General features: G+C 38.3%; 1 protein-coding gene across 1 annotated transcript; it reads left to right on the top strand.

The window, feature by feature from the left end:
- Positions 1 to 369: 369 nt before the first annotated feature.
- Positions 370 to 6,749, top strand: LOC119743247 (mitogen-activated protein kinase kinase kinase 20-like). The gene is made up of 2 exons (XM_038219651.1): positions 370 to 910; positions 6,616 to 6,749. Exons 1-2 carry the CDS (start codon positions 370 to 372, stop codon positions 6,747 to 6,749), a joined length of 675 nt encoding a protein of 224 aa, XP_038075579.1.
- The last annotated feature ends 7,992 nt before the right edge of the window (positions 6,750 to 14,741 follow it).

Here is a 14,741-nt window from a genome sequence, read left to right as displayed (position 1 = left end):
ATTTACACTTTGTGTTGGCAGGAAAAGGACTTCAATGAGATCAGTCTGGACAAAATAGAAAAGGAATCGGAAATAAGTACTCCTTTCAGTCGAAATACGGTCTGGAAGGCAACATATTTATCACCTTCTGGTCCAAGGACTGTAGCTGTAAAGAACTGTGCTAGGTTCAAGAGGGAAGAAGCGTTGATATTGCAAAAATTACGTCACCCAAACATTATCGAGTTTTTAGGAGTTGCACCTCTGTCTTTTGATGGATTCGCCATTGTGGCTGAGTTTGCTGAAAAAGGATCTGTGTACGAACTCATAAAGCAACATTGTGATGATTGGGCCCACTTCAAAAAGCCTCGCTGGATAAAATGGGCCGTTGAGATGGCACGGGGTTTGCATTACATCCACCAGCAGAAATACCAGCATGGGGATGTGAAATCCCAGAATATGGTCATCACAAGGGACGACACGCTGAAGATCTGTGACTTCGGCACTGCCAGGCATTGTGAGAGTACATTCACTACAGAAAACATCAGGGGATCATGGGCTTGGATGGCCCCAGAGGTCATTGGCGAACGTCATAATTCTCAACCACAGACAAAAGCTAAAGTGACACACAAGTCCGATGTTTTCTCTTACGCTGTCGTTGTTTGGGAGCTTCTCACCGGCAAGGAACCATTTGCTGGGGAAACTACACTCGATTTTATGCAAGCCACCGGAGGCCAACGAAGACGCCTAGAAATCCCAAAAGAATGCCCTCAGACCCTGCGTGACCTCCTAACGAAATGCTGGGATCATGACCACACAAAGCGGCCCAGAATGGATGAGATTTTGAGCCGCTCTGAACTAGGTAGGATAACATTATGCAGTGACTTTGATATAGATAGAATTGCACCAGAGCCTTATAAAGCGCAACAATTAGGTATTATAGGCGCTGGTAATTATGTCTCTTTTCAAAGACAAGTATTAAAAGGAAGTAATGAGCAATAAAGGAAGTAATGAGAAATATGAAGCTCATGAGAAATTATATAGCACCCGGTTTACAAGGTGCTGCGGCGCATCATAATTGCAGCCACTGCCAGAAACACCGGGGCAAACCCCTTCTCTAAGCGATAAGTGTTACTGGGTTCGTTAACGTGCATTACACAACACACGGGACCTACGGCTTTACGTCCCATCCGAAGGACAAAGCAATAACGATTATTAAGTGTCTTGCCCAAGAGCGCAAGCACCATGCTCCCCGTCAGGATTCGAACCCGTGTACCGTACCGCGGCGCACGAGTCGAACACGGTAACCATTGGACCACAGCGCCCAATGTGACTGTAACGTCAAAACTCAACGGAATCAATATGATGTAGCTTATTTTTGTGTGTGAAAACATTTGAAATTTATAATTTTGTAATATTTTGTAACGCTTAGCCCATTTTAGCCCTATGCTTAGCCTGATTGACCTTCGCCATGAATTTGGTGTCCGAAATAAATTCTGTAGAATCTCAATGGTTATAATAGCAGCTTTACTGTTGCAAGTGAGTTTGGTCGGCAAAAAAAAAAAAACGCGTCGAAAATTTCCTTAAAGATAGTTCAAGGTTTAACCATTGAGGAATTCCTTCCTCAATGGTGTAACACAGGCGTTTGCCACAACAAATTTAGCTGAAATTCGGAATATACTTGGATGATATAAGTTTTCAACTACTCGTAAAAACACAACTTGGGGATTCCTAGAAATTGAGATAAATACATAGATTTTGGGACTTTTTCGAACGATTTTTTCCCAACTTTACTTTACCAGTAACCAGTGTTGACATTTCGGCATCGATAACGGCGATTTTTCAACTGACACGAAGTTAAAATGTCTTTTTCCGTTATAATTTAACATTTCAACTACAATTAACATATTTTCTCAGAAACAAAACAGTAATGTTATCGGGGTGCATGCATTTCACTGCTCTATTAAAGCGTCCAAGTACGTGATCGGATTAATTTTGTTTAACAACGGCGACGCCTATTGGCCTCGATCCGCAACAACATGGCTGTACACAGACATTTTGATGTTCGCAGGCAAAACATTTTGAACATCAATTTCTCTCGTTTTAAATAATGTATCTTTAGGCCTCTTTGGAGTTTGTTTTCCATATAATGATCCTACTATGTGCTGAAAATCGTTTTGATATGTTCAGTATTTTTCATTAAAATTGGAAAAATAGGCTTGGGTATACGTCAAAAAGCTGTAGCAAATGGTGTTTGCAATATATGTCAATATTTTCAAGCCTCACGAATATTAATACATTGATTTGGTGTGCAGTAAATGTGTGCACGACCCCCTCCTTCACGAGTTATTAATCAATAAATGTTTACCTTTTTGGCGGGCTTCAATTGATTGATACCGAGACCAACGCTAAGTCGCCCAGAGTCACGCTAATGAATTTGCTAATAACGCGCCCGTCACCGTTGGGACCAAAATTCGAAATTTACATTGGTAGTAGAACAGGGTGATGTAATGCAAGCGTTTGCAAAAATAGATCTAACTGAAATTTGGAACATGATTAGATGGTATTAGTGATCAACTACTCGTGAAATCAAAACTGGTAAGGATTCCTAAAAAGTGAGATAGGTAAATAGATTCGGGGATTTTTTTAGATGATTTTTTTCACGACTTTTAGGTCAGCTTTACCAGTGACCAGTATTGACGTTTCGGCATCAATAACGGCGATTTGTTTCACTGACCTGAAGTTTAGGATTTCTTCTACTGTTCTAATTTAACATTTCGATCACACTGAGCATCTTTTTGAAACACATAACGTTCAAAACACGGGTTTTTTTTTTTGGGGGGGGGGGATGGGAGGGGGTGCAATCAGTTCACTGCTCTGCCTGTGAAGACCAGTTACGTAATCCGATTAACTTTGCTTATCAACCCACGATGCAAAGCCTTCGCAACCGTATAAGGCTTGCGAAACACCGGTATGAACACACAGACATGTGCAGGAGCATTTTGTACGAACAGCAGGACATTTGCATTGTAGCCCGAACCTGTCAAGTATCCACGTTGGATTTAAATTTATGATAACACGACCAACTACAACGGTTGTCGGCATTAAAAGTAGCTGTTTATTTTCACTTTTTTTGCAATATTGTCTTTGTTTGGGGTCGATTCAGTTAAAATCCCAAGTTGTTACAAAATCACAAAAAACGATGATTAGGCACGAGTAGTGGGTACAACGCCCTTTGGTGGTAACGTATGAAGCCCAAGATTGTTGAGTTAGATGTATGTTGGTCCAAAAGAATGTTTGTACTAAATGTGAAAGCGTTTGCATGAAACATGGAGAAATTGTGCAAAAAAAAAAAGTACCGTGTCTGATCAAAACTGTCAAAATACAGTAAAGCACCCTCTTGTGGTCATTGCAGTACAAGCACATGAGAACGTAATCTTAATTTGTTTGGAAAAATCGGCCTTCGCAATGTGCCCCCCCCCCGTTGTGAGAAGGCTCAATAATTTACCGTATAGTCTTATAAAGCTTAAAATATCGAATCCCATTTCCTTGCTGCGAACCTGCTGACGATATAGTGCAATAGGCTGTTTTCAACTGTAAAAACATCTTAACTATTTGTATTTCTTGTGTTTTTTCATGACATGATAATATTGTTTGCACGACAGCGCTATTGTCGGGAGAATGGACTACTTGTGCAATTTCCAAAAGGCCCCCACAGCACGACTTCCAAATTTCTCAAAGTGGTTCGTTGGAACCAATTGGAGAAGGTGAGTAGCTGTGCCCCTCTTTGATCACGAAAACAGTTTCTAATTTTTTTTAGGAGTTGGTACGAGTGCCAGATTCTAATTCGCAGTTAAAAAAAAAATGTTTTCGTTTAATGTTTCCAAATATATGGAGCCCCAAAAGTGGACAACTCAACTTTGTCATTTTCTGCTAACAGAAATTTAGGGTTTTTATTGTCGCGCAAACTCAGTGTTATAAAAATAATGTCAATTTTCCTCCAGCAAATATTTGGATTTTTCTTTGACAACTTTTTTGGCGCCCAAAAAGTGAACAACAAAAATTCCCAAATTTCCACGAGCAGAATTGTATGATGCCCCAATAGTTGACAACCTCAATTTCCTATTTTCTGTGAGCAGAATTTCTGATTGTTGAAGTCTCGCAAACTGTTGTTGCCTGTCAAAATTGTCAGTTTTCTGTCAGCAAAATTCTGGATTTTACTTTGACGATCCTTTCGGGGCCCCAAATGTTGAGATTTTTAGCTGTCCACTTTTAAAAGTTTTCCACTTTTAAAAGTGGACAACTAAAAATCTCAAATTCCCACTAGCAGAAATAAGTGAGTTCAACGTAGGTCTATCACTGAATCAAAAATCTCACATTTTGCAAATTTCGAAATCTGGTCGTGGACCGAACGTTGACAAAAAAAAAAAAAAAAAGTAGAGCGTTTTGGCAGAAACCAGAACTACAAGCAGAAACTGGTCGTAGACTTATTTACTCGAAAGTGGTTTAGACGAGACATAATATTACACCACTCTGTTTCTATGAGAGTTGCAGTTTAAAGGCTCCTCCTCTTGTTTTACGCAACTCAATGAATAAATCAGTGGCCATATTATACTTTCCCCGAATATTTTATGTTCTCCATCGGAGAAAGATTGTTGCATAATGAAGCCACTTGTATATACCAATCAAGCTCAATCATTGCAAACATGTAGAGAACAAGAATCTGGGACTGGGGAACATTTAAAACATTTTCAGATAAAACAGTTTTTTTCCAGTAAGAATTGGCTTTTTCGTTTGTCCAATTTTGGTCCTCGACTAATTATTTCACTTGGCACAAAATAGGAGACTTTGATTTTTGCGAAACGCTCAACCCAAATTTCTGCAAGTGGAATTTTGAAAATTTTAGTTGTCTACTTTTTGGACGCCAAAAGAGTCGTCAAAGTAAATTCCAAAGTTCTGCCAGCAGAAAACTGATATTTAAAAAAAAGATTGCGCGACTTCCGTGAAAAAAAAAACCACCAAAAATGCTGCTGGCAGATAATTGGAAAATTGGGCTGTTCACTTTTGGAGCTCCATAATTACCTTTAAATGTATGTGACATTTCCACAAAGTGATCACACAATTAACAAATCGGTCACCTTGGTCTGCAGAGGAAAATCTGTCTTTGTACACCTGCCAGATTTATTCCTTTTATCATTTTTATGCTTTACATTTTTCATATTTCATTTTATACATGAACTTATATTTTTTTCGAGATGGCTGCGGCTGTACAGTTGTTTTACTGACTTAACAAGTTGTGAAATTAGCCGAGAAAAGCCTTTATTTAACAATCGGACAACGCGTTTCGGATTACCTACATTTTATTAAGAAAATAAACATGCATCCGCATTAGAGTCAAAATATATCTGACATTTTTTTTCCATTAATTTCAAACTCGTTTAGTCTCTAGTAGTATTCGTGGGCCTGAGTGGGGCTCATTATCCCGGATGATGTAAAAAACAACAACATTGTTTGAGATTTCAGATTTTTCCCTCCTATTTTTATCATCATACCAAATTGTTACGAACAAAAAGAAAAGACTTCAAGGAAAATAAACATGTTTGGATAACGAAAGACTGGTTAGTAAGTGAACGAATTTACAGTTGTAACGTCGTTATTTATTGATCAATTGCTATTTTTCAACTTGTTTTTCCAGTCTCAAAAACACCAAGCTGTACTGAACTAAAAAAAAATGAAGCAGGCGTTAGCCTTCGATATGGGCGAGGAGACAGAACCGTAGTTCCACAATCACGCGAATCACATAAGGCCTCTGAGTGCCGTCGGTTCATATGGATAATCATTTGTTAATTGAGAAAGAAAGAAACTAAATACGATTTTTGTACCAATGTTAAATTGCTAAATGGTCGACATTATTTGAAGAACGTCGAAGGTTTTTGTTTCTGAGATATTATTTGACAGACAGTTCGATGAAGTGCCGTGTGTGTATACATGTCAATTTTCACAAATCCGATGTAGGCCTAGTATAAGTGTTCCCGACCAAATTTCCTAAAATGTTCATGCAGTTCTGAAAATCGGTCATTCATTTTCGTCTGAATTTGAGAATCGCTCTAAACACGCGTTTCATTTTCGCTACCAGAGCATTCGATTCCACTTCAGTTCAATCAGTTAAGTGATTGAGCAGCACCTTTCGTTTATGTCCATTCAGATTCGTTTAAAAGATTTCTTTTTCCTTTTTAGATGGCGATTTCAAATATTCACTATTCTATTTCACTTTTAGTTCAATGCCATCGGTACCAGATATAACTAGGGGTTTCTTTTTCATTAACCGTCAATCAAATTAGCTGTACCTGAAATTAATTTAGAAAAGAAATGCTTGCGTAAATGAATGCACAGGTAACGTAATTGGCCGTCTGTTTCTCAAATCCGAATGCACGGACAATGAAAACGATTGAAATTTCGTTGAAATGAAATGGGATAAGACGTGCATTCAAATTCAGACGAAAATGAATGACCGATTGTCAGAAGTGAATAAACATTTCAGGAAATTGGCCTGGAAAACCTAGAGTAATTCCATATTTTAGCTGCTGCGCTGCTTATCTCCCTAATTCTAATTAACCTTTCACAATTTTGCAATTGCAGCACTGAAACACGTTGCACTTGACGACTACACGGCACAAAAGGAAGACGAGTTTGGTTGTACTGCCTCACATGATACACCGCCCTCGGAGAGTGAGAAGGAGATGATACGACCGGTATGTAATATCGACCGGTGATGTAATAATTTCTGATTTTTTTTTGTATTTTCGAACAGTTTGGGAACTTAGTTTATTTGCGACTTTTATGGGTCATCCTGCCAATACGTTTTCCGGCAACTTTCACAAAGTTTTCATTCAATTTAATGCCTAGCACATTCAATTGAGATTGAAATTGAAAATTTACGCAGACAATCTAAAAGAATTTCACTAATTCAATTCATTCAATTTCACTATCCGAGCATTCTATCGTCGCACATGAGCAAGGGGTTGACCAGGCGTTTATTTTCATTAATGGGCAAACATTGCACAGTTTGTCAAGTATGCATTTCGCATTCCAAATCTTAGTTATATCATGGCTGATGGTAGTCAATGTTATAGACCATGGCATGGTTTGTAACGTTTGAGCAGATTCGCTAATTAATTATGCAAGACAACCGCAGCTTGACCTCTAGATTTTGACTAATCAGTGGGCGCTTTCTATATCGGGTCTTCAGTCATTCACCGTTGTCGTGTCATAGACAGATAAAAAACACCCTACACACAGCAAGAAAAGGGCTGTGGTCACGCACTTTATATTATGTTACGCGATATACGCGCCCGGTTGTATTCAAAACACTGCATTCGAATTGGCCAATCACATGTTAAGTCCTCATTTTGGAATAAAATGACCTCACGATTTAGTAAAGTTGACTCCAATTGGCTGAGGTGCGAAATTGCATAAATCTGCATGCTTTGACATATCAGACGTTATACAGGAGATTTGGCTCCGTGGATAACGGGTGATACTCAGACTAACCTGACGGTACAACCATTACCAATCATACTGCCCCGATATGTCTTGTACGCCCGGATCGGATCGATGGGTGAATCAGCGATGAATAAAAAAGTGACAACAATTGAACAAATGGAACGGTAAACAAAGTTAAAAGATGAATAAATATGTCAATATATAAAATGCCCGTAATTTTGTTCAAACTTTCAAAGTTTCAAGTGGAGAAGATCAACAGTGAAAGCGTAGAAACCCTTATCCCTTTTCGTTTCATTATTTGGTTACATCGTCTATCCCTCATAATTATCAAATAATTTGTTACACTATACTTTTAACAGTCACAAAGATTTTGACGAAAATAGGAACATTATATGAAATTAAAAACCGTCTTAATTTGAAAGATCAAACGATGAAAACGATGGTCCATAAACGAATAAGAAAAGCGTGGTAATGGTAACCTATGGAATTTAGTGATATAGTCTTTGTGATGTTTGACTATACTATATGTTAGGAATAGTAGCTGTGACTAAGAGCAGGATCAACGATGACTACGAAGACTATACAAAGACTCACTGGTAATGACTATGAGCTTAGCTAAATGGAAAACTTGTTTATTTTCAAGAACTACCGGTATTGTGTATGTACAGAACTATAACCTCAGACCATACGGCTGAATCAGCTTATGGATATGGCTGGGTAACAGAATACAGAATTTGGAGACAGAATACAGAAGACAGAGGTTCTGAAGAGTTGAACGAAGTGGGAAAACGTGGACCTTTTATACAATTTCCGAGGGGCAACTTTGAGTGAAAATAGGAGATGATGTCATTAAGGGAAAACATAACTTATATGACATCATTTCTGAATAAAGATAGACTGACCATGGACTGACGTAATGGTCAGTCCGGGGGAGTACCCTTATGAGGTCATTTCACCCATGTACAAGGGTGCAATCACAGTCTTGGAAGCTGTGGGTGTATTGCTTGGAAAAGAGTGACGTGAAGACCTTGGAGTGTAATGTGGAACACATGTTGTGAGAGTGGTAGTACGGGTGTTCAGGGACAGTACAAATTTCGGTCTTACAGTATACGTCATATGCGCAGCGACATTTGCCAATTTGAACGCGTCAACAATCAAAGGTGTCAATAAATTAATTTAATCATGCTTCAAATTAAATCTTAAATGCATTAAAGCGAAATGGAATGCCCCCAAACGAATACGAACGTTACAAGCAAAATCTTTAAAAAATGAAATTGAATGCCCCAAGGATGAAAAAGGAACCCAAATTTGATCTGATGTATAAAAATCAAGCACAATTGATTGGCTGATAATGAAAATGATCAGAAAATTTTGGGAATTGGCCGGGAAAACATATTACACGTATTAAACGTTCGGGTTTCTTATTGAGTGGGCACAACCCTGCAGAAACTGGTTTAGAACGGATATTTCTTTGTTTCCAGGCAATTGGTCCCCACAACGTTTATTCATCAAAGCAGGAATTTCAAACTCCGATTGAACATCAATCGTGATACAGATGAGTCTAGATATTACGTTGACGTCACTGCGATCATCGATCCTTTGTTCAAACTTCAACTTTTTTTGCAAGAGCTCTCATAGGTTTTATACACGTTTTGTAATATAGATCATCCTCGATTTGACTGCTGTCCTCAATTACACAAGGATGTTTCACATGTGTGTTCTCGACCATAAACATGCACAGTATATACTCTCGATATCTGCATGCATGCACGCATGTTTACACGCACACAAGTTTGTTTGTGGTGTAAATTTAGGATTTTCTATTGTTCATCATCATCGATCTTTTGCTTATACCCCAACTTTTTTGCAATATATCCCATTGGTTTTGTATACATTTTCTATAATGGGGGACGTCCTTGATTCCTGTCTTCAGTTACTCGACGATGCTTCACATGTGTGTCCTCGATTTACATCATAAACAGACGCACGCTGCAATACACACATTACATAAAGAAAGAAAAAAAATGACGTAAATTAATTTCTTTCAATTCAGAATGGCTATTCACTGGAAAACATCTTTATGCATATATGGATTTCACAATGGTTTGGGCTTAACTTATTCATTGGCATTAAAACTGGTAATCCTATTTCAAACGATTGGGTCAAACCTAATTCAAAAGTTACACTGAATGAGGGAGTCAGTGAATAATTGAGTATATGCCTCCACATCTGGGGCAAAACCCGACAAAATATACGTCATAGCCTTTATTCACGAGTCGGCCATATTAAATTAAAAGCGAGGTACAATCTTTAATTTTGGAACTTGCGAATAGAAATGAAAGCAATGGCATAAAATTACAACTTAATACCAGTCTGCTACGATGAATAATTTAACATTTGTGATTTAACAAACCCTAATGTTTGAAGCCATAAAAAAAAACTAAATACAAAAACTTAATGCTTGGAACGCATGAAAAGTCTGGCAGCATCCCATTCAACAGTTTACAATTTATAAAATACATTCAGGAAACACGATCAAAAATGGCTTCCTGGTGAATAAGGTATATTGAAGCGTTGGTTCGTTATTTGTTCATTTATAGGTGAAGTTTGGACATAGCATGCCCGTCACGAGTACCGCCAGCGCCAGTGACAACCCCAAAAGTGTGGTCAGATATGCCGAACAGCTTTGCCGGAGCTCTCAAATGGTATATTCAGAGGATGGGTACCCTATTGTTTTCTTGGTTCATTTAAAAAGGGAGTTTGTTTCTACGAAACAAGCATTCCGTAGTTACAGTTGCGGTGTGCGATCGGGGATGCCCTCGCCTCACAAGGTAATATTGGTCGTTGGTGCTATAGGCACCGGTAAGAGTACCCTAATCAATGCCATGGCCAATTACGTCTTAGGGGTGAAGTGGGAGGATAACTTTAGATTCGAGCTGGTAGACGAACGAGGGGAAGCGCCTCAATCACAGGCTCACAGCCAAACACAAAATGTAACATCGTACACAATCAACAGCAATGATCATATCAAAGGTCGACCCTACACGTTGACAATCATTGACACACCAGGGTTTGGGGATACTAGAGGTAATGAGGGCGATACAGCTATTGTTGATAAGATCAAGGAATTTTTCACTCATCCTAAAGAACATGGTGTGGAACACATTGATGCTGTAGGTTTTGTTGTTCAGTCTTCACAAGCACGTCTAACCGCAACACAAAGGTATATCTTCGAGTCAATGCTTGCCGTTTTTGGTATAGAAATTAAGCCCAATATATTGCTGTTGATCACCTTTTGTGACGGGTCACCACCGAAAGTCCTCGATGCAGTTGAAGAGGCAAAGCTACCTTTCGGTAGTACGTTCACGTTCAACAACTCGGCAGTATTTGCCAGTCGAGGAAACTCGCTTAGTGCAGCGTTCTGGTGTATGGGTTATAAAAGTATGAATTTGTTTTTTGATGCTCTTGACGGCCTACAGCCGCGAAGTCTTAGGCTTACACTAGACGTTCTTGCGGAACGAAAATGTCTGGAGATTGCTCTGAAAGGGTTGCAGCCTCAGATTCAATTCGCTTGTGAACAAACAGAGCAGCTAAATAAAGACAAAAAAATGCTTGAAGAACATGAACAGGAAATAGAGGCAAGTAAATCTTTCGAATACGAGGCTGACGTTGCGAAACTTGAACAAATTCCAGATCCTGACAAGGGCTCCACGAATTGCTCAAAATGCCTCTACTCCTGTCATTACCCATGCACCTTCTCCCGAGCAAAGTTTTGGTGCCATGCAATGTCTTGGGGCAATTGCACTGTGTGTCCTGGCAAGTGTTCCTCGGGCAACCACGTTCACGAGAACTTCAGATATAAATGGAAAATGGTGAGAGAGAAACAAACTTTCGCTGATATCGAGAACCGATACAGAGACGCAAAGGGGCGAAAACAAACTCGTGAAGAAGTGATCAAAAAAGTTGAAGCTGATCTGGCTCAATCGGAAGCAGCTGTGTCTGAGTTGATCGATGAGTCTCACCGTTGTACCCAGCGCCTGGAAAAGATTGCCCTCAAGCCTAATCCCATAGGAATAAAAGAGTACATAGACCTATTGATTGAATCGGAGAAGGCAACAAAAAATCCAGGTTGGGAGAAAAGAGTTGGGTCTCTGAAAGCGACAAAACAAAGAGAAAAAATTAGGGCTGTAGTTAAAAATGCAGCTGAGTCAGACAATGTGACGGTAAACTTTTGGAACACAGTAATTAAACCATTTAAGAAGACCTAGATCTGGAAGCCGTACATAGTTGGCAAAGGTCGAATTTGCACTGCCGATTCCAATTGAATAGTCCCTGGACTTGACTTTTTTTTTCTCTGCCTGCAATTACTCTGCAAAATATAAGTGGGCGTTTATTTGCACACCACAGTTCCCGAGTCATTTCCTGGGAACAAATTAAAGTGACTCTAAACGGGAAACAGGTTGCATTCATGTGTAAATATTTGCATGAGCTTTGCCTTTGAAGAGTGAGGTGCCTGCTACTCGTATCACCGATTTCATGGAAATTTCAATAAGTCCATGGCTGTGTTTTAAACCCCACGCAACCCTTTACACTTCGAAATCACACATATTGAGAAGTAGTACTAACTACAAGGTGTTTTCGAATTTGAAATCACCACAAGAAGAAAAAAAAATTCTGGCAGATCATACGAAGAATTTTTAACAGAATTACTCTATGCTGCATGGATGCCGAAGTTGAAGAACGATATTGGAGTAGTTGCCGATTATAGTTATAAGAAAGATGTAATCACTCAAAGGAAATGTCTGATCTCCAGCAGAATACTTATTAAAGAGACAGCGGAGTTACGGCTGGATCATGGACATTGACCAAACAGCGTGTAAAGGGATTAGATGAGTGTTATGTATACACAACCTCTGCTTTATAACTTCAGCTGAAACTGAAGAAGTATCATCTTGATGAGGCTACTATGAAGTCAAAGGACAATAATATCAGCTTGCACCTTGGAAAAGTACAAAAACGATACATGTTAGCCAAGGTACGAAAAGGAAAGTTTAAATATTTTGAACTTTTCTGTTTGGGGATGGACGAGCGTCAGCACTCGACCCACACTGACTCGGTACCCCGGGGCTGGTGATGATCTCGACCTTCCCAAATTGTGTCTACTAAAGTTTGATAGCAAATATGCGGTGCATGCAACTGGGCTCAAAGAAACTGGTACTATACGGGAGCCAAAATACGGGATTGTAGGCAAACATCAGAAAACACGCTCGAAATACCCTGTGAGGAGAATTAATGCCTTAAAATATTTCTGTACAAATGTATCCACATACAAAATCTGTACAAAACTCGTAGATTCCCCTGCAATCTAGCAGAGCGATGTCTACGGCAGGTTTATCGACTGAAGTTGATTGTCCTATAGTGGTTGTTCTTTCAATTAAGTGTGTCATTAATGCATTGAATCGTGGGCAAAGGCCACCATGAGACTACGTCGTATATTGTGTCTCATTCATTCGAAGAAAGATTGTTGATAACAGCAATCCTCTTCAGTTCAAGTTAAGGTTTTGAATGTAGAAATCTGGCATCAACCAAATGTTGCAAGAGAATGGTACAATCACTTTCAACAACACATTGCCATAACAGGACATATACCTGTAAAGCTACATGGAAGGATTGCCATATATTTGGCTTGTCTTTCCTTAACTTTATTCTGTTCATTCTTGACTTCTTTCTTTTTCACTGTCTGTGAGCTTGATATATAACTTTTGCGTCTGCTCCAATGGAACGGAATACGTTGCTTTGATGGTACATCGACCCGTATCAAGATGCAACTTCAAGAAAGTGGCTTTAGTTTCTTTGTTTTCTTTGCTAGAAGTAATTAGTTTATTTTAGTATAATGTTAAGATTTGAAGTGCAGTTTGGTGTAGTATAAAATGCCTTTTATCTTTTCGAAATGATTTTATTTTACTGTTAACAATGTGATTGCATATATAACTATTAAAGACTATATTGTATTAACATGAGCTGTATACGTTTTCTAATTTGTCGATGGCTTTCAAGGTTTAAGCATTGTGTTTAAAATCATTTATGATATGGTTATATGAATTTCAGCAAATTTCAGTTGTTGCAATATATAAAGAAATCAACAGATTAATGTAAAAGAAGTATTTATATACATGTATATTATTGCGTGTTAGAATGTGTGGACGATTGTGTAAAATGATGTACTTGGCCGTATAATGGTAAACACCTATAACGCACAAGGAAAACAATTCGAAAGTTGCACCGTATCACTCCGTAGTTTAGTTCACGGTTTTCGCAACCATTAACTTTAAATGTATATCGTTCTATTGACAAATTAGTAAGCTTTTTAATTCAATTGTTTTGTTGGCATGCATTCGTTAGAAAAGAAAGTTGAATACTGTATATATATATGAAATCATTCTGAAGTATTTTGAAATGTATTCAATTCACAAATGGATTTAGGCGATCATACAAAACTTTGTTGATTCTGTAAATGTTGAGCATTGGAAAATCAAATTAAGACTTCACAGTGTACAAAGATTCGAAGATATTTGAATGTTTATACATCAGAATGAATTTGAAAAGATCTAGTGGAATAGACAGAACTAGCCAAATTAAGAGACAATGAACATGATTTTATGTGCATGCACCCTCTCCAGAGATAGCTTTAATTATAACTACATGTATTCTAATTCTGGGTTTCATTCTTTAAAATGTCGTAGCCAAAGCAAAGTGTCTGCATTGTGAAAGCTGGTAATTCAAAAAAAAATTTTTGTGTCTGTTTTTCATTTCATTTAGTTACACTGACTTGAATAGAATGCATATGTAAGATGTTAAACTAAATACTACCACCAAAATTGTTTCCAACTATTTTATTGAACTTATCTACTCTACATGCGCATACATTAGAGGACCGATAAAGTGAACTTTTCTCTGGAACATTTTTTTCCCCATTTTTTACTCCACTTGAATGTATGAAAACCATTGGACACACCGTTTTGGTTAATCTTATTGAAAAGTGCTCTTCTTTAAACATTTAAAATGATCAATTCTTTTCCAGACAACTGAGGGTGCTGTTGCCGTGATGTCATTTGAGGAAGAAACTGTTCAGTTTAGGTGTTTTCTTTTCAAATTGTGAAACCAAAAATGTGCTCATTGAAAACGTTTGTGTGAAAACTTTGCTCCGGCATTGGCTTACTGCCATGTAGGCCTACTGACACAACAAATCACAAAGAAAAGAA

Source organism: Patiria miniata, unplaced genomic scaffold (genome assembly GCF_015706575.1).
Source record: "Patiria miniata isolate m_02_andy unplaced genomic scaffold, ASM1570657v1 HiC_scaffold_6, whole genome shotgun sequence".
NCBI classification, from domain to species: domain Eukaryota; kingdom Metazoa; phylum Echinodermata; class Asteroidea; order Valvatida; family Asterinidae; genus Patiria; species Patiria miniata.
This window is presented reverse-complemented; position numbering and strand designations above follow the sequence as displayed.